We start from the raw sequence: 22,159 nt of genomic DNA, 5'->3' as shown, positions 1-22,159 counted from the left end.
GAACAGAAGTTGTTGTTAAGATGACTTTAATTTGGGCTTCGCTGGCAGCTTTGGTCAAACTGAGAGCTATGATGCTGTTGTTTTTCTCATTATATGTAAGAATAGTTGTCAGCTATGTCATCCCTCCCACAAAATAATACTTTTATACAGCCTGTTCTTTTCTGTTCTTTGATTAAGAAATAAGAACACCACCCGTTTCCCTTCAGTTAACATGTTGACATTGATGGGTTGTTTGACAAAATTTTCGAAAAAAGTTTTAGTAAATTTTGAAAAAATGTTGATGTAATTTACAGTTAAAAAGTTGTCGATTTCCATGAAATGTGTGATTATTCATTCTTTAGTAAGTTTTGAAAAAATGTTGATGTAATTTACGGTTGAAAAGTTGTCGATTTCCATGAAATGTGTGATTATTCATTCTCTTCGGAGATGCTATGCTTCCTTAAATGCTAAGGCAAAACAAATGAAGAAGGAAACTCGTGGGCTTAATTCCGACTTGAAGCAGCTTGCTAACTCTTGTATGTAGATCAGTGAAGAGAACAAGTTATTATTGGTTTGCTCACTGCTCGTTTTCACTATTTTTCACTTGTTTTTTACTGGTTTGGTAGCACAAATTAGATAACATTGTCCAATTTTACATACCAAATGTGCGCTAACGGCATTTCTGCATGAATATAATAACATTTGTGTTACTAAATGGATAAATTTGATAATGCTGGATGATCTAAAGTAGATATGTGCACCAAATGTAAATGTTCTCATCACAAGATTATTGTGACGGCTATCTAGTCATGCGATGCTTGACTCAACTCTTGACCGTACGTAATGACAGCACTTTGGTAATCTGGTTTATTATCTTGAAGTAAGAATTACAGTGATGGTTGTTCAAAAACAATTATGAAGATGGGGATTGAAAGGGCGGTGGAACAACACACTTCTGTTTGCCCGGTAGTATTTGGCGTTTCCACTACTCCGTCAAATATGCAAGACCTGAAAAATGAAGACGGGGCTTTCTCCCTCGTTTTACTTTCGGCGTGAGAATTAGTTTTTAAACTTGGAAGAAACATATTTGAAATTCAGATGGCTAAAACGAGAATGAGAGAAAAATCCTTTACCTGTGTCACATCCGGGGGTATTTATAGATATTAGGCATTGGGTAACCGCTGGGTGATTGTGGTGCCACGTGTCCCACGTTGGTATTCCCACTACACCCGCGTTCTGAGTGAGGAGTCCTTAACTTCCCGCGCTGAAGATTGTACCTGTATCAGCGGCCATGGAACCTGGTCAATTCATTAAAGGTTTTATGGCTAAGTGTTTGGACAAGCAATATCATGCCCGTTGAGGACTTCGCTTAGAGTAGAATGATTTCTAGGGATAGTGATAGAGCGCCTCCCGGGCGTAGTGGTAAAACGCCTTCTGGGGGTTGTGGTAGAGCGCCCCCTAGGAGAAGTGGTAGAACGCCTTCTGGGGGTTGTGGTAGAGCGCCCCCTGGGCGTGGTGGTAGAACGTTCCTCCCGGCGTATTGGTAGAACGCCCTATGGGGGTCGATGGCCTTGCATCGGAGTGCTGTGATCTGCCTTGCTTGTCATTGAGAGTAGCTACTTCTACCAACCTATATCATTAGCCCCCTACCCCTTGTCGATGTTTTCGGCAAGGGGTAGCAATTTTAGGTTGGTTTGAAAGTTTTTTTTTTTTTTTATGAGAAAGGAATAGTTCGTATTAGCAAATCGAACCATATAAACACGATCGAGTGGCAACTCTACTGTACACATGGCTCCTCACCAATGGTCTTAATGTTGGAGGGAAATTTCCCTCCAATTCACCCCCCCCCCAAAGTTTGAATTCTAGTGTTATAAAAGGGGGTAATTCTTATTCTAGAGAATCACTTTCATTTTCTCTCAACATCTTAGGCTTCCTCTCTTCTAAGGTAATTTTCTCTCCTTTTTTAAATCCAATGTCTTGTTTTAAATTTCTTCTCTTCATCTTCTTTGTTGTCATGTATAAAACTATTCTTTCTTCTCCTTCCAATGAAAAAGGTGATGGGGGGTGTAGTGATTCGACCGGACCTTTGTCGGAGGGAGTCCGACCGACCCACGGGGAGCCGATCATCGACCAGCCCGAAGGCTGGCCATCCCCCGCCACCCACTAAGACCCGTGGCTTGTCCGGTCCTTCGATCTGCCCTTGTAGTGACTCGCCCCCTTCATTCGGCAGATACGTTTATGATATTGATAGTGAAACTCATTCAATTGATTCTCAGCCGTTTGTTCCAAATCTCCCGAAGAGACACATCGGTTCTTCTAAATCTCCAAACCAAAATTTAGAAATCGAGCGTGACCCGGCCGGTGAGGTTATCCCCCTAGATATCCCAAAAAGTTATAGTCTCTACAATTCGCCACTTAAGTTGGAAAAATGTCTAGATAAGTATGACCGGGTTGATGATTACGTCTATAGAGCCCCCGGTCCTAAAGAAAGGCTCCCCGAGTCTGACCCCCGTGAGATAGCCGTGTACAAGGATGTTATGGACGGGGGTTTTTGGTTCCCCATTTATCCCTTTTTTGTGTCGATTTTCAACGAGTTCCACCTTACTCCTAGTCAAATTAATCCTAATGCATGGAGAAAAACGTTATATTTTCTGTATGTCTGTCTCAAAAAGGGAATTTCACCTTCCATGGATCTTTTCAGGTGTGTCTTCGAAATGCATGAGCTAGTTCAATGTAATGCATTTGTCTGTTTTACCACTAGGGTATCTTTGAAATTCCCTAAGTTTAGGAATTCGAATAGCGGATGGAAGTCTCGATTTTTCTTCGTCCGGCCTTCAAAGGGTCAGTTCTCTTTTAACACAAACTGGCGACACCCCCAAATTCGTCTCTTCAATAGCCAAGTAGAAGTTACTCCCTTTCTAGAAGCTCAAATCCAGGACTTGGTTGATGTACCGCCTTTTGCACCTGACTTAGGGTCAGTCCTAACCATGAAGAACATGTTGAAAGTGGGGATGAGTCGCCCAATCAGTAGGTCATTTATGTTGTTTTTCTTTTTCTTTTTTTATCGCATGCACACACGTTCATTTATTATTTTTGCCTTTAGTTCGTCGAGACTAATGAGTTTGGATGTGTGTTTCAGGTATGGACTTTGATCTTGATGAGGTATTGAAGACTCTGCCAGGAGGAGATGAGGGCCTTACCCTCGTTGATGGTAAGCTTTCATGTTCCCCCCCCCCCCCCCTCCCTTTTTTTTTTTTTGTACTCTACCTTGTGGTCTTTACCGATTTCAACTTACATGTACACGGGCCGAGCTTGATCTGGAAGGAGTTATGGATTCCATGCCTGACCAGGGGCAAGAGGGTGAGGTGGATCCTTCGCCTATCCCTTCAAAGAGAAGGAGGGGGGCGACCTTGGGAGAAAGTCTCAGGCGATCAATGAGACTTCTCAGCCTTCAGATGAGCTTCGTGATGTGGCTCCAACTCTTAGGCCGGGAGCTCACAGTCGTGCACATTGTGAGCGCGAGGACTTGCTTCCTAACTTTGGGTTTCCTCCCACCCGGGGCTATCATGAGATGGGGGTGCTTAAGCCGTTGGTGACCCCCGCTCGATCCAGAGCGATTGCAGGGCGCAGCGTAGATGACATTGAAAGGGCTGCGGCTGTTTACCTCCAGAGGGTATGTTTCCCATTTCGAGATTTCTTTTATGTTGGATCTCGCCTTTTAAGTTAGGTTTTAACTCGTGGTTTCATTCTTTTTCCCCCTATACATTTTTCTTTTTTAGGTGGTGGCCCTCCAGACCGGACTCGCTGAGTCAAATCGCCGCCTGGTCTCAGAGCTGAAAACTCTTACTGAAGAAAAGAAAAAGGAGGCTCATCACCACAAGAAGAAAATATCCTCCTTGAGGAGATCTCTGGAGACGTCGGACGCTCGAGCTCGTGAGCAGCAGACGGAGATCGACAACCTACGTTCTGTTTTGGCTCGTGCTCCTGAAGAGGCGATTGAGAGGTATAAGGCCTCAGATGAATACGCTGGAGATCTCAAGGAGTCTGTGGATCAGTATAAGACATCGTCCGATTATGCTAAGGCTTTGAACTCATACGAGGGGAAGGCGATGTCAGCGTCAATTAAGCTCTCCAAGGAGTGGATTATGGCCGAACATCCTTCTATAGACCCCTCCGGTCTGGATAGATTTCTTGCACAGCGCAAGGGGAAGGAGAGTGTAGCTCAGTCATCCAGATCACTCGGTCGTTCATCACAAGGTGGTAGTGGGGATGTCTCCCCTTCGAGTTGAAGCATTTCTTAGTTGTTGTTTTCTTTGCTAGTTTTTCCTTTTTAGTGTTTACTTTTGTTTAGCCTTGTTATCTCCTACTTGCTCGGGATGTGGGCAAGAATTCTTCGAATGTATAAACACGTCTTTCATTTGATATCATTGGCGCTGGATGCGTGGTTCCTTTAAATTGTCGTCTCTCATGTTATTTTTCTTTTTACTGCTTGATGGTGCGGGGGAGTGTTCTGCCTAGTCGCGTAGGCTACGTCGACTGCAGGGGGTGATTTGGTGATTAAGAGACTTAGCCAATTTTTTGACTTTTCAAGACTTTCCGCCTAGCCGCACAGGCTACGTCGACCGCAGGGGGTGATTTTGTGGTTAAGGGCCTTAGCAAATTTTTTAACTTTTAAAGGCTTTCCGCCTAGCCGCGCATGCTACGTCGACCGCAGGGGGTGATTTGGTGGTTAAGGGCCTTAGCCAATTTTTTGACTTTTCAAGGCTCTCCACCTAGCCGCGTAGGCTACGTCGACCGCAGGGGGTGATTTGGTGGTTAAGGGCCTTAGCCAATTTTTGACTTTTAAAGGCTTTCCGCCTAGCCGAGCAGGCTACGTTCACCGCAGGTGGTGATTTGGTGGTTAAGGGCCTTAGCCAATTTTTTGACTTTTCAAGGCTCTCCACCTAGCCGCGTAGGCTACGTCGACCGCAGGGCTGATTTGATGGTTAAGGGCCTTAGCCAATTTTTTGACTTTCCAAGGCTCTCCACCTAACCGCGTAGGCTACACCGACATCATGTCTTAGTGGGATGAGCGTGGATTTCAAAGTTGTCTGTTGGCATAAAAAATTCCTGGTCTTGTGAGCTCAGTAGGCGCACCGGACGTCCCAGCTAGGCTGGCCCTTCCGTAGCGCCCTCATCATTCGTCACCACCAAGGTCTTTCATTGAATAAGATAAATTGTTACAACTAAGGGTGCCTTCGCGAGGCATTACATAGAGAAAATAAACAATGCAACCTAATCTACTATATTTACAAAAGCACAGCCGGCGCGTACATTTCGAATTCTACTGGTAATACTTTTTGAGGTCTTCTGCATTCCATGGTCTACCTAGCAGCCTTCCTTTCATATCTTTCAAGCTGTAAGCTCCCTTCCCCAGCCTGTGGATTACTTCGTACGGGCCTTCCCAGTTTGGACCAAGCTTTGGTGGGGGGTGTCCTGCCGCTGCTGCATCTCTTAGCACGAGATCTCCTGGCTGAAAGATCCTTGGCTTCACTCTCCGGTTGAAGTACTCAGCGGCTCTTCGTTTATAAGCCATCATTCTTATCGCCGCCTTGTCCCTTACGCCTTTGAGGAGGTCGAGTTCTCCCCTAGTCGTTGCGTCGTCGAGTTGCTTGACTTTCATCCTTCCTGTCTCGCTTAAGATCTCAACCGGAACCACGGCTTCCATCCCAAAGGCCAGTTTGAATGGCATCTCCCCGGTCGATTCTCGGGGGGTAGTGTGATATGCCCATAGTACATTGGGCAACTCCTCAGCCCAAAGTCCTTTTTCTTTTTCCAACCTTGTCTTCAAATCCCATAGTATGGTTCGGTTGGTCACTTCAGCCTGTCCATTTGCCTGTGGATGAGCAACTGAAGTCAGCCTGTGGTCGATGTGGTAACTTGTGCAGAAGGCTCTAAAACTGTGATTATCGAATTGTTTTCCATTATCTGTAATGATTACCCGAGGTAAACCAAACCTGCATATGATATTTTTCCAGACGAATCCCTGTATCTTTGTAGTCGTGATGGTGGCCAAGGGCTCAGCTTCCACCCACTTAGTAAAATAGTCTACGGAAACTAACAAGAACTTCCTTTTTCCTTTAGATAGGGGCAAAGGTCCCAAGATGTCCATCCCCCATTGGAAGAAGGGACACACCCTGAAAACTGCCGTCTGTTGCTCGGTTGGAATGTGGATCAGATTTCCATGGCGTTGGCATGCATCATATTTTCCCACGAACTCTCTAGCATCTTCCTTCATACTAGGCCAATAATATCTTTGTCGAAGCGTCTTGAACGCAAGGGTAGTCGCCCCTTGGTGGTTGCCACAAATTCCCGCATGTACTTCGACTAGCACCTCCTGTGCTTCTATCGGTCGCAAACACTTCAAATATGGCATTGTGAAACCTCGCTTGTAGAGTAGGCCATCGATAATGGCAAATGAGGCTGCCCGAACTTTTAGCCTTCTTGCTGTGAGAGCATCCTCCGGCAATTTATTCTTTGTGAGATATTCAAACAGCGGGTCTATCCAACTTTCCTCATTCTCTACATTCATAACATCGATTACGTGTTGGATGCTAGGTTGTCGCAGAATTTGCACACTGGCTGTGCGAGGCAGTCGTCTGGGGTTAGCTGATGCGAGATTAGCCAGCGCGTCCGCTCGCTCATTGTCCTTTCGGGAGACCTTAGTTATCTTAAACTTGATGAACCCCTTCTGCAAGTTTTTGACCTCCATTAAATATGAAGCCATCTTTTCGTCCTTTGCTTCGAATTCCCCGTCACTTGCCCGATTATCAACTGAGAGTTGCTGCAAATTTTCACTGAGGTCAAACCCGTGATTACTGCTTCGTACTCGGCCTCATTATTTGTAGCAGGGAATTCAAAATGCAGTGAGTATTCCAACTCTTCCTCATTCGGACCTATCATTATGATCCCCGCCCCGGATCCGTCATCGTTTGAAGATCCATCGACAAAAATTTTCCAATCTGCCTGTTTCCCTGGTGGGTGCTCAGGCGGGGTGGTGAGCTTGACGATGAAGTCTGCTAGAGCCTGTGCTTTAATAGCTGTCCTTGGCCTGAATTCGATATCAAACTCACTTAACTCGATGGCCCATTTCAACAACCTCCCAGAGGTCTCGGGCCGATGTAGAATCTGCTTGATAGGTTGGTCAGTCATTACTTGCACCATGTGAGACTGAAAGTAAGGCCTCAATTCCTGACCGCGACAATTAATGCAAACACCACCTGTTCAGTTAGGCTGTATCTTATCTCTGCGCCCCTCAATACTTGGCTCACATAGTAGACTGGTTTTTGCACCTTTGAGAACTCTTTCACCAGGACCGCGCTGACTGCCTTTGGTGATACTGCCAAGTTTAGACACAACACGTCCCCAGGAGATGGGCTGGTCAAGATCGGGGGCTCTTGTAATGACTGCTTCAAGTTCCTAAGAGACTCTTCGCATTCCTGGGTCCACTCAAAATTGGAGGAGCCCCCTATAGCTTTGAAGAAGTGGTAGCATTTGTCCGCTGCCCGGCTCATGAAACGATTTAAGGCCGCTACCCGCCCCATCAGCCTCTGAACCTCCTTCCTGCTGGTGGGGCTTTTCATTTCTAGGATTGCCCGAATTTTGTTTGGGTTCACTTCGATGCCCCTTTGCGTGATCATGAACCCTAGAAATTTTCCCCCTGCGGTACCAAAAACACACTTATCTGGATTGAACCTTAATTTGTTTTGTCGGGCAACGTCAAACACTTTCTGCAAACAGGCCACATGGTCATCGGCTTTGGCGCTCTTGACCACCATATCGTCAACATAGACTTCTACGACACCTCCAATTAGCCCACGAAAGACTTTGTTCACCATTCTCTGATACGTTGCTCCTACGTTTTTCAAACCAAATGGCATGGCTATGTAACAGTACGTGCCGAAGTCCGTGATAAATGACGTCTTCTCTTGATCGGACTCGGCCATTGAAATTTGATGATACCTTGAAAATGCATCTAGAAAGCTAAGCCTTTCATGACCCGAAGTTGCGTCTACCAGTTGATCTATTCTGGGAAGCGGGTATGAGTCTTTTGGGCATACCTTGTTCAACCCAGTATAATCTACACACATGCGCCATTTTCCGTTTGACTTCTTTACAAGTACAATATTTGCCAACCACTCGGGGTATTGCACCTCTCGGATAAAACCCGCCTGTAGCAATTTTTCCACCTCTGCTCTGGCCGCAGCCTACCTCTCAGGGGCAAGGTTTCTCTTTTTCTGCTTCACTGGCTTAGCCCCTGGCTGGACACCGAGGCGGTGCTGCGCGACAGTTGGGCTAATCCCCGGGATATCCTTTGGGTTCCAAGCGAAGACATCCAAATTACCGGCTAGACACTTCACCAATTTTTCCTTCTCTTCGGATCCCAGGCCTGTTCCAACAAGAAACTCCTTTCCTTTGGCAATAAAGATTTTTTCAATCATATCAAGTGGCTCGATCCGCTCCCTCGGGAGTTCTACATCCAGCATCATGACTAATGGTGGGCTTTTGGCTTGTATACTATCCACATAGCACTTTCTTGATGCATGCTGGTCTCCCCGCACGCTCCCGATCCCCTTGTTGGTTGGGAACTTCATAATTTGATGGTAGGTCGATGGGACCGCGCCAGCTGCATTTAGCAATGGCCGGCCGAAGATAGCGTTGTAAGCCATAGGGGTCTTGACGACCAAGAAATTAGTCACGATCACCACTGTCGCTGGGTATGTCCCAAGCGTGACTGAAAGCTCTACAGTCCCTTCCGGTATCACTGTTGCCCCTCCAAAGCCTTGTAGGGGGGTAGTTACCACCTTCAACTTTTCTTGAGGGATTTTTAGACCCAAGAAGGCATCCCATGTGAGGACATTTGCCGCACTCCCTCTGTCGACTAACACCCTCTTCACGTCAAAATCTGCAATATCGCCTACTATTACTAAGGCGTCATCATGGGGGTGTGTTACTCCAATCAAGTCCTCTTCATCGAAAGTTATACTCTGGTTGAATCTTGCTTTTTTCTAGATAGAGCAGACCCCTACTGAACGCGCATAGCTCTTCCTAGCTGAGTTTGAGTCGCCGCCCGATACTACTCCTCCGATGATCATGTTTATCACTCCTGCCCTTGGTGGGGGTAGACCTTCAACCCTTTGGCTGCCCTTATCGTTTTTCACATACTTTGCAAATAGCCCCCGTCTCAGCAGGCGCTCAATTTCTTCCTTTAACTGTAGGCATTCTTCGGTATCATGCCCGTGATCTCTATGAAAATGGCAGTATTTACTTTGATTTCTCTTGCCCGAAGGGTTAGCATTGGTTTGGGCCATTCGAGCTCCTTCATGTGCTGTATCTCCATCAATAACTTTGTTCGTGGAATGTTCAAAGGGGTGGGTGTCTTGACCTCCTCTCGTTTCTGCCCGACTGATCGATCTGGGCATAACCCTTGCTTGTGTGTTCATTCTTCGGCTTATTTTTATCACTGTGCCTTTGCTCGTCACATGTTTTTCGCTTATGAGCTTCCGTCTCCCTTCCATCCCTGAGATTTTTAGTTACCTTCTCCGCTTCCTCCGCATCGATATACTTGTCTCCCTTCTTTAATAGGTCATGATCGACTCCGGGGGGTTCTTGGAGAGTGACATCTTAAAGGCCTGGTTTCGCGTTCCATTCATCAAGGCTGTAACCACTGCAGACATTTGTAGGTCTCTTATGCCAAGAGTCACCCGACTGAACCTAGCTAAGTATTCCTGCAAGGACTCGTCTTTGTCCTGTACGACCTGCATCAACCCAATGACTATCTTCCTCTTCCTTTTGCTGCTTAGGAAGTAAGCCACAAAGCTCCTGGAGAGCTCATCAAATGACTTGATGGAGCGTGGGGCCAAGGTTGCTACCCATTCCCTAGCCTCCCTCCCGAGTGTGAGGGGAAAGGATCGGCACATCACTGCGTTCGAGGCGGCATAAAGTCTCATCAGATCCATGAAGGTTCGTAGATGGTCGAGCTGGTCCGTGACTCCATCATAGGCTTCAATCATCCCATGATTGAAGCCTTTAGGCAAAGGGATCGCCATGATTTCTAGGGCGAATGGGTCTTCCTCCAAAACCATCTGTCTCCGCCTATCCTTTCTCTTGGACAATGCATCGCCTATCTTTTGGGACATGATTTCTTCCATCTTTCGTTCCAGGTCTACCATAGTTTGCGGGGGCTATTGAGCTACGTTCATTGGGGCTCCCGCGTCTCCCGCTCCCCACTGAGAGATGGGTAGGACAGCTGCGGGTGGCGCTTGAAGCGGTTGTTGATTCGTCACTTCCGTCGGGCTTAAATGAGGGATGGTGGTTCTCTGCGACTGGTCTTGTAAGAGCACCATCATTGCTGTTAACTGGTTCTCCAAAGCGCTGAATTGACTCTGCGTCACATATTGCGGGGGCGGTGGTGGTTCATGACCCCTTGCAACTGACTCCGACTCCGTCTCCGCCGTGTTCCCAACCAGGCGAGTATCACTTCTTGTTCGTCTTCTTGACATGGCTTTTTAGTTCAAATGAGATTCCCACAGACGGCGCCAATGAAAGGGCGGTGGAACAACACCCTTCTGTTTGCCCGATAGTGTTTGGCGTTTTCACCACTCCGTCAAATATGCAAGACCTGAAAAATGAAGGCGATGTTTTCTCCCCCGTTTTACCTCCGGCGTGAGAATTAGTTTTTAGACTTGAAAGAAATATATTTGAGATTCAGATGGCTAAAACGAGAATGAGAGAAAAATCCTTTACCTGTGTCACATCCGAGGGTATTTATAGATATTAGGCACTGGGTAACCGCTGGGTGGTTGTGGTGCCACGTGTCCCACATTGGTATTCCCACTACACCCACGTTTTGAGTGAGGAGTCCTTAACTTCCCGCCTGAAGATTGTACCTGTATCAGCGGCCATGGAACCTGGTCAATTCATTAAAGGTTTTNGTTTTATGGCTAAGTGTTTGGACAAGCAATATCATGCCCGTTGAGGACTTCGCTTAGAGGTAGAATGATTTCTAGGGATAGTGATAGAGCGCCCTTTGGGGGTTGTAGTAGAGCGCCTCCCGGGCGTAGTGGTAAAACGCCTTCTGGGGGTTGAGGTAGAGCGCCCCTTGGGCATAGTGGTAGAACGCCTTCTGGGGGTTGTGGTAGAGCGCCCCCTGGGCGTGGTAGTAGAACGCTCCTCCCGACGTATTGGTAGAACGCCCCATGGGGGTCGATGGTCTTGCATCGGAGTGTTGTGATCTGCCTTGCTTGTCATTGAGAGTGGTTACTTCTACCAACCTATATCAGGGATGAAAGTGTTTTACTTTTTAACACTTTAAATGTACGTGTATTGTTTTAGGTGTTGTCACGTGACTATTGTAGAAACTTGTTGATAACAAGGGTGTTGTAGCATCACGAAAGATGGATGTTGACACATTATTTGGCGAAAGATTATTGTGCGAAAATTATAATTTTAGCCTCTATTTGATTTTGAGTTTACATGAATAATATTTTATTATGAGAACGTTTGACTGTAAATGAATACGAGTGAAAAAAATGATTGTGAAATGAAGACTTAATTCATTAACTTTGTTGAGATAATGAACCATTACAAATAATATTTGAGTCGGATGTACGATTAAACGTACAACTTGGATATTTTTAGGAAATGTGGTGCGTGGACCCATGAATTTATGGTCAAGATGACAAGCACCGTATGCATTCGAAGTTAACTCTTAACTCTTAAGTATGGAATTTCATTATTTTTATTTTAAATAAAAAATTAGAATTTATGAGCAAAAGACCGAAATGTCCCTACTTTACCGCCACTTTTGTACATAATTCTCGCAATTCCTTGCTTAAACCCCTTCGCATACTTTCTCAAAAATTGGAAAATAACCCTTCGCATTGCGTAAAGAAATGAAGAAATTCAATTGAAGACCCATTAATGGGAGGTAATTTCTTCACTATTCATATGATTTTCAAAGATTTTTGTTAGGGTTTATATATTTTTTAAAATTATTGTTGGGTATTGATTTAATCCATATATATTTGTATGTCTTAATGTCCTCAACCTATATTTTATGCTTGTCTTCAGCCTATTTTGAAATATGTGTTAATGGAAGAAATTTTTGAAATTTGCTTTGTTAATGGGAGTTTTGATCGTTGTTTTCTTGATTCTTACTTGAAGGTCGGGAATACGTGGAAAAAAGGAGAAATAGTTTTTTGAACAGTTACTCGGATTAATGATCGCTATTATGAACAGTGACATACAACGATTTTTATTTTATCTTATTTTTTGGTCCTGAAATCTATTTTGACGGCAAATGTTTATGAACGTACAAAATTAGGTTTTTGAATGAGGAATAATGAATGGATTAGCCTATGAGAAGTACTATATAACTTGTTATTAACTTGATCTGGGAATAATTGAGAAATTCTGTAAATCTTGGTGTTATTCCATGATGTAGCTGGGATGTGAAATGTTAGTTGAAGTTCAGGTGTTGATTAACAAAAAAGAAATATGAGTTGAATAAGAAAACTAGCTATTACTGAAATCTAAATTCTGAACTTAGGGGAAAGTTAGAACTGATAACTTTTTCTCTTTTCTTTTCTGTTTGTCATCTTCAAGAAAGTCCTAATAAATCTCTGTTATTTAGAGCATCTAGAAGCCACAAGGAACAGCTTATTTATTCACATTTTGAAACCTCTCAGGCTTGACTCTGTGGCAGGTTAATATTTTTCTCATTAGAGCAGCTCTTTGCAGATGATCCCACGTTTTTGGTCTCTCCTTCTCTCCTTTATTTTTCGAAATTTCAAAAATCTTTTCCTATTTATTTAACGAGTCAAATTGAGATTTCCACCTTCAATGGAGTTGTATCAAACATAATTTTTTTTTTTTAGATTGGTATTCTAGTTAAGAAGAAAAATATAACATCTCTGTCTCTCATCTTTTATTTTCAAATTTCAAAAACATTTTTAAACAGTGCATTCATTGACTCATCGATAGAAGAAAAATATAAATGTCTCTCCCATTCTCTTCACTTTAGTTTTCGAATATCTTTTCACTCAATTCATTTAAATTTTTAAATTGAGATTTCTACCTTCATATTTAAGATTGGCACACATAAAATTTTTAGAGTTGTTATTCTGGGAGAAGAAAAATATAACATGTCTCACTCTCATCTTTTATTTTCAAAATTTCTAAAATCTTTTCAAGCATTGTGTATAATGAGTCTTATAGAAGAAAATATTAATCTCTCTCTCTCTCTCTCTCCACTTTAATTTTCAAATATCTTTTCACTCAATGCATTTAGTGTGTCAAATTGAAGTTTCTACCTTCAGTTAAGATTGGCTTGCATGAAAAAAGTTTAAGTTGTTATTCTAGGGGAAGAAAAATATAACGTGACAGGATTACTGAATATCTTCTTGTGAAATAACGTTATGTGACTTCATAATGAGTTCAAAGGTCAGGATTATGAATATCGTGGTCTTGCAATGATCCTTTTAATTTGTCTAGTCCATGGTATTCCCAGTTGATATTAACACAAAATTAAAGACCATACAATTCATTTAAATTGACAAAAGGAAAGAAATGTCAGTTTAAAATATCTTTTATGTTGCTCTCTATTTGGCACATATTTTTTTTTCTTAATGAACTAGTGTAGGAAGATTTCACCATCTTAAGTTAAACAATTATTATCTGTAGGAGGATTAATGGAAAGTGGAATGGTCCCAACCGTGCCAGCAAAGAAGTCATTGCTTACTCCCAAAGCAATTATACACCAAAAGTTTGGCGATAAGGCCTGCTATAAGGTTGAGGAAGTACAAGAGGAAACTAAAACTGGATGTCTGGGGTTAGCAATTCCCCAGAAGGGTCCCTGCCTTTATCGATGTACCCTGCAACTTCCAGAACTTGTTGTTATCTCTGATACATTTAAAAAGAAAAAGGATGCAGAACAGTCGGCCGCGGAAAAGGCTTTAGAAAAGGTTTGGCATAATGTTATTTTTGTACTTGCTAGATTCTGTCGATGACCATTCAAAAACAACCATCTTAATTAATTTGACTATTATGTAGCTGTGTATCCATCAAAAAGAGTACAATCCCACTGTACAGGAAGCTTGGGATGATTTGGGTGGTCGTCTCTTTGATTTGTTTGCAACTGAGGTATGTGAGATCCACTGTGACAATGCAGTTGACTATGTATTTATTGGTAAAATATCCATTTCACTGATGTTTGAGAAGCAGTGGTGATTCATATTTAGCCTTTGTTTGAGCCCCATTTTTTTACGAAAATGAGTTTTGTAATAATGATTTTTTGGAAAATGTGTCTTGTTAAAAAGTAAGAAAATGTTTTTGGCTTACGTGCAAAATCATTTTATTGGAAGAATGTTTGGTTGAAAATGAGTTTCTAGATAATGGGGCAGGGGCTTAGTTCATGCAATCACTAATCATCAAATAATTTAATTGCTTATACATCAGGAACAGAGGACCACTTCCTTCATAATACCACCTTGTGGGTGGTGTTCCTTCTTGTTTCTAGCGGTTCCTTTAAAACTTTAAAACGTTTCTGTGTTTCTTCTACTGAGCTAAATGTGAGCTAAATGATTTTGTTTGAAACTATCAAGGAAATAGTCATTGCTCAACACAATAGGCACCACAATTGTAATACTGTTCTTCCTTAGTCAATCTAACTTCACTTTTATTCATTTAAGATTTAAGCACTCGTTGTGGAAGGACTAGGGTATAATAGATTGAGCACATCTTTAGAGATGTAAGGGGATATAAAGATTGGAGAGAACTTTTGAGAGAGTGAAGCACTCCCTTTGATAGACTTTGGCTTCTTTTCTAAGTTCCTCTTCTTTTGGGTCCATGATCTTCTTGACTTGTTGGCCTTTTGTCAAAAGTCAATTCATATATTAGGGTATTCTCAATGGCTTTGATGGGACTGTGCAGAGTTTTGTCCTTATTGTGGTTCATAGACATGCCAATTTATCTGTAAGATTTACTATAAACTAACTTTTCCCAGTCTTTCCGTATTTTTCGGCCTTTTATTTTATTTTATTTTATTTTTTCTATCAACAGTTTTATTTTCTGACAGACTTTTCTTCTCTCTTATTCTTCTTGTTTTTTCGCCTGCTTTTCTCTGGCATCGATGAAGTTCCTTTCATCTCATCATCCGCTTAGTGGCCACTTCAGAGCTGCATTGCAAAGAGAGGGTCGCCTCTGTGGTTCTGTTCCAATTTCTGTGATTGCTACCTATGATGCAAAGATTAGTACTATCTGTAAATACATAAATTCAGAGGCTGAATCAAATTTTCTGATAGTGCTGTCACTGGTTCTGAGGGCAGCTTCAAAGCTAGATAATTTAGTGACTTCTGTTGATGAGCAACTTTCACTGCAGAGGAGAAATCCACTACTTCCTGAGATAATACACGCTTTGGTAGATCGGGAATCTAGATTGTCAGAAAGCTTGTCTATAGAAGTGATACGAATCCCATCTTCAGTAGAGAAAACTGTTGAACCCTTGGTTCTTACCATTTCTTCAAACGGTTATTATGTGGATGTTATTGCACAAGAACTTGGAGTGAATGAGGCTTCTAAGGTCTTCATTTCCGGGTAAGCTAAGTGTGCGTGGGTGGCTCCATTTCATGTTTTACTAATCCTTGTTTATCCCATTCCAGACTGTCCTGTTGATTTTCCATGAATGGGATGATATTAGGACATGTTAAATCTTTTCATTGCCTCTTAGAATAGGTCTTATGCTGGTTGTTTCTGTTGTATTTCATGTTTCATTTTACACAGGGTTAGCTTTGCATTTTTTATGCATGGTTGATGCTCTACAAATGCTGTATGTTAATGGTTGCCCATGATGTTCTGGGTAACAGTGCGTGTGTTTTTCAGAAAGCATGTGAGTAGCCTGTGGTTCGGAATTAAATAAGGTAAGTTGTATGAATAAATATGACTTTGGAGATGTACGAGGCTGAATAAACTCTAGTAAAGTGCATGCATTTCCGTTTTGAATATATTTGCAACAGTTTGTAAAACTCATGTTATGATGTCATACCATTGCTTGAATTATCCTACCAGTCATGTTGTTTGTTAGCTGCTGGTGAACATGTGAACATTGATTACTGTGAAGTTTGAATGAATTATTTGGATGGAATTGATATTTATCTCCATTTATTACTAATTTACAATCATATAACAGAAAGACAAATATATATGATGTGAGCATGAACCAAACTATTCCTATCTTATTTATCAAACTATTCATATTGAAGGACCATTGGCAAAGCTTCCTCGGACATGAGATTATATTATAATGCTCCGGAGTGCCTTCTGATGGACCAGTTGTCTGAGCCTCATGTGAACCTGGCGAGTCATGACAAAGGATCTTTAAATGCGAGGGCAAGTTATTTATCTGGGCAAGAAGTGTTTGGTGATGCAATTTTGGCTGCTGTAGGGTATTCATGGAAGTCTAGTGATCTTTTCCATGAGGATGTTTCCTTGCGTACATATTATAGGTATTTCTTTGACCTCCACTATTACTTCTTGTCAACCTTATTGAATTGACTACAGTGGAAACTATTGGCCTAATAGCCTTGATAACTTCTTAGAATCTTGATCCTTGATCTAAAATACTTGTCCCCAAGGTGTTAAATAAAGCCAATCAAGTCTTCATAATCAACTTAAAGAATTCCACACAACAATGCCAAGCTTCGACACTGAAATATGCAATAACTGGCCAATGCTCAAGATCAACCTACCCTAGCAGATAACACCGTAGGTTGCTTCTGATATAAACCAAAAAAACCTAATCTTGCCTTTTGCTACCTAAGCCCCTAGACAGAGATGCTTAAACCCGGATTCTTAAGTGGTAGTTATAGGAATCTTTATATACCATGTAGACAGTCACCTGTCACAACTCACCAATGTGATGTGGCGTTGTATCCATCTTTTCAGTTTCTTATTTTAATTTCATATAGCAATTCGCTTCTGCATTGCATCAGTTATAATTAAGTTTGCAAAATTTGCACCCATTGTAGTAGTTTTTCTCCCATTCAGGTTACTTGTCCATATGATGCCTAGTGGGGTATACAAATTGTCAAGAGAAGCAATTCTTGCTGCAGAATTGCCCATGGCATTTACAACGAGAAGCAACTGGAAGGGTTCCTTTCCAAGAGAAATACTTTGTACATTCTGCCGTGTTCACCGTTTATCTGAACCTTTGTTTGAGTCATCAATTGATTTATCTGGATCTTGTAAGAAGTCGAAGGTTCAGTCAGTTAAAAAAGATACAAATGGAGCTCCAGTCACTAGTAGTTGCGGGAAATCAACAGGAACCATTGGAGATTTTAAATGTGAAATAAAGATATTCTCCAAACGTCAGGAATTGATTTTGCAGTATAAACCAAAAGAATCTTATAAGAAGCAAACTGATGCCATGCAGAGTTCTGCTTTGAAAGTTCTTTTATGGTTGAACACGTTTTTTGAAAACCCAGATATGACCACAGAGACATTGAGCTCTTCAGCAGAGAAACTTGGAATTCAGTTTTCTCCTGATATCTTTTCCAAGAAGTTCATGTTTTGTCAGTCTGTTCATAAATTTGGTAGCACTAGGCATCAATCCAGCAAGCCAATAAATTATAGTTGCATCAATCAACCAAATAATATAGTGAGTGATAAAGCATGTTCTATATGCGGTGATAACTCCGAAATTACTCCATCGAACGGTTCTTTAGCCTGTGTAAGTTATAGCATTTCTTTGGTTACAGAAGGAGAATTTTTAAAAGAACATATTGAAAGTAGTGAAGCGTTTGAGTTTGAAATAGGAAGTGAAGCTGCCATATCTCGTCTTGAAGCAGTTGTGACACAGATGTCAGTTGGTCAGTCATCATTTTTTAATATGGAGTTGCCTCCCCAAGAATTTATTTTAGCAGCGGCTGGTGATTCTGCTGCTACTCAGTCATTATTGTCTTCGAGTAAGAATTTCACATATTTCTACTTGATTTGATTGTACTTCTTGGTATCACTTCCATTTTATCTTCTTCTTTTGTAGGAAGGTGTATTTTGGAGTATGCTGTAACTCTATTGCAGGTGACAGAACCCTTAGAAGAGAGGATGGAGCAAGCTTTGTTCAGCCCATCTCTGTCAAAGCAGCGTGTTGAGTTTGCTGTACAACATATCAGAGAATCTCGCGCTGCCTCTTTGGTATAAGCAAATATATTCATAATGATCTCTGATGCCTGATGTAGAGTTGCGATTAATCTTTAGTTTCATTGCAGGTTGATTTTGGTTGTGGCTCTGGAAGTTTACTCGATTCTTTATTAGACTATTCAACTTCTCTGGAAAAGATTGCTGGTGTTGATATTTCAGGAAAAGGTCTTGCACGAGCGGCAAAGGTCACATTTTCATATGCAAATCCTAATTCTACCTTTTTGTCACCCTATCATCAAATTTTAATGTTTTTTCCTCGACTTCTGTTCGAGATACTGATTCTCACTATTTAGTTGGTAGGTTAATTGCCTGAGGGGTGCAAATAATGAACCCCTTAGTATACTTGTCAAGTATCTGAAGCTGCTTCTTGCCATTAGCTGCAATAGTTAGAAACATGGCTGAATGGCTAGACCTGAATGGTAAATAAATTATGTTATTAATTAATCAATCTGAATTTATATTTTATTCAACAGTTAGAAACCGGATAATGGGGTGCAAAATTTTTCGTCTATTGTCTTCAGAAAGTAATGTAGTAATTGTCGAGGAATTTTCATTAATTTACAGCATTCTAGATGTCAGATATTTGTGTCTTGTTTCTAACATCATAAACTTGGTACAATCAAAATGTCGATTAATTATCCCCAAAGGACCCTAGATTGTCCCGAAGTTTACAGTGTGTGGCATAAATTGTGAGGGGGTGCCTCCTAAAATTGCAGTTGCTTTCAGTTTTTGACAAGGTGTTTTAATTTTGTATATATTGTGAATGGAACTCGCATATGATAGACTAAATTCCTGTAATCTTTGTTATATTTATGATTGATTCAAGCAACTTCTTTGTAGTGTTCATTATCCTTCTAAACACTAATACTTGGTAGCCATTAAATTTCTTTCTTTTATCTATTCAGACACTTCACCCAAAACTGAACAGAAATTCTTCTGCTGAGGTACCAAGTAATGAAACCAGATCTGTGCTGCTATACAAGGGATCCGTCACAAATTTTGATTCTCGGTTGTATGGATTTGATATCGGAACTTGCTTGGAGGTAATGTTGTCTTCGCTAGTTCACCTCATACTTCAACTGATTGTTTTTCCAGTGATTTCTTTTCTCTCGTCTCTTGATTACTTGGTGTTTACCATTTTAGATTAATCAGTTTTGCAATAAATTGAGGCTGGCATTGTTGTTATCTCCACTATTCTTTGATAATCATCTGAATACATGTTTTGATGTTTATTTTACCAGTACTTTTCCATGCTACATAACTGTTTTGTTTAATTGATGGGTTGAAATATGACATTTGGATGAACTATAGGTCATCGAACATATGGAGGAAGAAGACGCAAGTTTATTTGGTGAAGTCGTGCTCAAGTCTTTTTGTCCAAGGATTCTTATTGTCTCCACCCCGAATTATGAATACAACTCGATTCTGCAGAAATCAACTTCCTCAGGCCAGGAGGATGATCCAGATGAAAAGAACAAACCTAAATTCCGCAACCACGACCACAAATTTGAATGGACCAGGGCACAGTTCAATCATTGGGCGTCCGACCTTGCTGAAAGACATAACTACGATGTTGAATTCAGCGGAGTTGGCGGAAAAGCTGATGTGGAACCTGGATTTGCTTCCCAAATTGCAATCTTTAGAAGAAGAGATTCTAGTTTGAAGAATGTCGAGTTAGAACACCATTACGAGTCTATTTGGGAGTGGAGTAGCGATAACATGTAATGTCTGCCATATTGAAAACCTTAGTGCTCGCTACTGCATTCCGATGATGTATTAGAGATTTTTGTTTTGAAGTAAAAATATGGGGCTGAGTCAAGTTTAAATGTTAGTTGATAATATCGTATAATTATCACTTTAATATGCCCGTATTTTCCTCCATACAAATCCATTAGTCTGCGTGAAAAGCTTAAAACTACACAAGTAAGAATGATAGAAACCCTACACTACGACTAATGAGAACTAGGAAGAAACCCATGTAATAAAATTACATAATTCTCATGAAAAATTCTTTTAGAACGAAAGTATAAATCATAACTGTGAGGACCCGAGTGCTTTAATTCATCTTACAAAGGAAGTCTTCTACAAGTATTTTGAATGAAAAAACTGAGGAAAAACTGACCATTCTGAACCATCTGGGAAAGGTTTCAAAGCATCTTGATTCCCGTTAACATAGTAATCGACAACTGCTTTCATTCTCGGAAACTTATCGGGGGTGATAATTTAAATGAACTATTACCGGCTTAAGCTTGCTGAGTGTAGAGTCTTTCCGTACGATATTGAAGAGAACCTTGCTGTTCATGAAGAGAAAGTAATACATAGTTCTTCGAGAAACATGAAGTCCAACATAGCCAAGATGTGATGGGAAGAAAAGCTCCTCGTTGAAGACTTCTTGGTCCCAAGCATTCTCTCTCAAGAGTCGACCAGCTACACGATCTAAAAGCTCTATTGAAGGGATTGTTGGCCTTTATGTAAAAGAACCCGGAATTGTATGCCCATATCCTCATTTTATGTGCATATCTTCCCCAACCCATTTGGGGTTCGTGGAAAACGTCAACGAAGCCATAAGCTGTCATATTATTGTGACCCTTAGTCATGGATTCCACATCTGAGTCTCTGTAAAGATGATCAAAAGGGTTTTGCAAGTACACAATGTCANTATTATTGTGACCCTTAGTCATGGATTCCACATCTGAGTCTCTGTAAAGATGATCAAAAGGGTTTTGCAAGTACACAATGTCAGCATCCGAGAGAAGAACGCTATAACCTAGCTGCAAGAACTCCCTCAAGACCCGGAATTTCAACCCTGAGACTTCATGATTTCCTCTGGTCCTCCCTACGGAATCTATTCCTTCATCCGGGTCTCATTTATACACTGGAACATCTTTTGAGTGGCACAATTTGGCAATATCATCATCCAAAGCAACAACCAAATAATTAGGTATACCCACTCTCTTGATGTTTGTGAACGAGACATCCAACATATCCCTTGCATTTGAATTTGCCAAAGCAACAATAAGTTCTCGCTTGACAGCCACTTTCTCCAATATCTTGGCCAGTCTTGGGTTGACCGACTCATCAGGTACGACGTTAGGATTGGTTCGTACACCCTTAACAGTGCCAAAAGGCCCGGCCTTCAGCTGCTCATCCAACACCAGCACCTCTTTCTGTGCATTATCTTTCCCTTGTTCACCCAAATAAAGCTTCTCTACATTCTATAAACTCCGATTCTAACATGTTACTGCATTCTGATGACTCGCATGACGAGTAAGCACCTAATAAACACATAATTAATGGCAAAAATGAGTTTATGGCCTAATATTTATGCATCAAGTTTTCCCCAATTGGCCATAATAGTTTCTGCACCCAAAGATTAAAAAAAATAAAAATCAAAAGTTGGAAGACAGGTGCAATCATTCATCAAAAAGGTTTGCAAGCAATCATTCATCAAAAAGGTTTGCAAGTCTTTAACATTATTTTGGTCTAATATTCCTTCATCTTAAGCGCGGCTAGGCTTATGTTCCCTCCACATGTACTTGTCAATATTTCTATTAATATTTTATTTAAAAAGAAAAAAAGGATCCTATGTTACCAATTGAATACCACACTAATTCATTCAAGTAGTAATTAGGAGCATTCAAATTTTATCTTCACTCTTAGGCCTGTTAATATCAAAGACTGATTTAATATGGTTCAGCAATGTATAGTTTCTCCAGTACAAACTTAGGACTCATGATCTTACAGCTTCCAAAATTTCTCCAGTTTTTTAAGAACTGTTAATTCTTATTCCATGTTAACAATTCTGAGTATCAATCTTGAACTACGAAGAACACTACTATATACATGCAAAACAGGGGCGGAGCCCAAGCATGTCTACTGCGGGCATTTGAACTTCTGGGCCAATTTTTTTTTTTTTTTTTTTTTTTTTTTTTTTTTTTTTTTTTTG

At 41.2% G+C, this 22,159-nt stretch overlaps 2 protein-coding genes and 1 pseudogene across 4 annotated transcripts; 2 read left to right on the top strand and 1 right to left on the bottom strand.

Annotated features, from left to right (window-relative positions):
* The first annotated feature begins 45 nt into the window (after window positions 1-45).
* On the top strand, window positions 46-20,044 carry LOC111410668 (small RNA 2'-O-methyltransferase-like). Of its 3 annotated transcripts, none has more exons than XM_023041125.1 (11): window positions 46-95; window positions 3,119-3,190; window positions 13,702-13,982; window positions 14,071-14,160; window positions 15,155-15,612; window positions 16,278-16,520; window positions 17,062-17,978; window positions 18,056-18,207; window positions 18,282-18,398; window positions 19,119-19,256; window positions 19,525-20,044. In XM_023041125.1, the coding sequence occupies exons 2-11, from the start codon at window positions 3,121-3,123 to the stop codon at window positions 19,936-19,938; spliced, it is 2,880 nt and encodes a 959-aa protein (XP_022896893.1). In that variant the 5' UTR covers window positions 46-95; window positions 3,119-3,120; the 3' UTR covers window positions 19,939-20,044. The 3 variants fall into 3 exon arrangements, with proteins under 3 accessions (XP_022896893.1, XP_022896892.1, XP_022896891.1); XM_023041124.1 differs by lacking the exon at window positions 19,525-20,044 and adding an exon at window positions 18,514-18,632 and having other exon boundaries at window positions 19,119-19,225; XM_023041123.1 differs by lacking the exons at window positions 46-95; window positions 3,119-3,190 and adding an exon at window positions 11,802-11,947.
* On the top strand, window positions 3,244-4,401 carry LOC111410671. Its single transcript, XM_023041127.1, has 2 exons — window positions 3,244-3,652; window positions 3,759-4,401. The coding sequence occupies exons 1-2, from the start codon at window positions 3,551-3,553 to the stop codon at window positions 4,266-4,268; spliced, it is 612 nt and encodes a 203-aa protein (XP_022896895.1). The 5' UTR covers window positions 3,244-3,550; the 3' UTR covers window positions 4,269-4,401.
* A 153-nt stretch (window positions 20,045-20,197) lies between the features above and the next one.
* LOC111411467 overlaps window positions 20,198-22,159 on the bottom strand; it is a 4,462-nt pseudogene continuing 2,500 nt past the window's right edge.

This window comes from Olea europaea, chromosome 15 (assembly GCF_002742605.1).
Source record: "Olea europaea var. sylvestris chromosome 15, O_europaea_v1, whole genome shotgun sequence".
Lineage (NCBI taxonomy): Eukaryota > Viridiplantae > Streptophyta > Magnoliopsida > Lamiales > Oleaceae > Olea > Olea europaea.
This window is presented reverse-complemented; position numbering and strand designations above follow the sequence as displayed.

What these genes read in the sequence shown, in the direction of transcription:
- LOC111410668 (XM_023041125.1), top strand. Translation starts at nt 3,121, where the DNA reads ATGGACTTTGATCTTGATGAGGTATTGAAGACTCTGCCAGGAGGAGAT. An exon ending in TCTAAGGTCTTCATTTCCGG is followed by an intron (nt 15,613 to 16,277) that starts GTAAGCTAAGTG and finishes TTCATATTGAAG; the next exon opens with GACCATTGGCAAAGCTTCCT. An exon ending in TCCTTGCGTACATATTATAG is followed by an intron (nt 16,521 to 17,061) that starts GTATTTCTTTGA and finishes TCTCCCATTCAG; the next exon opens with GTTACTTGTCCATATGATGC.
- LOC111410671 (XM_023041127.1), top strand. Translation starts at nt 3,551, where the DNA reads ATGGGGGTGCTTAAGCCGTTGGTGACCCCCGCTCGATCCAGAGCGATT. An exon ending in CGGCTGTTTACCTCCAGAGG is followed by an intron (nt 3,653 to 3,758) that starts GTATGTTTCCCA and finishes TTTCTTTTTTAG; the next exon opens with GTGGTGGCCCTCCAGACCGG.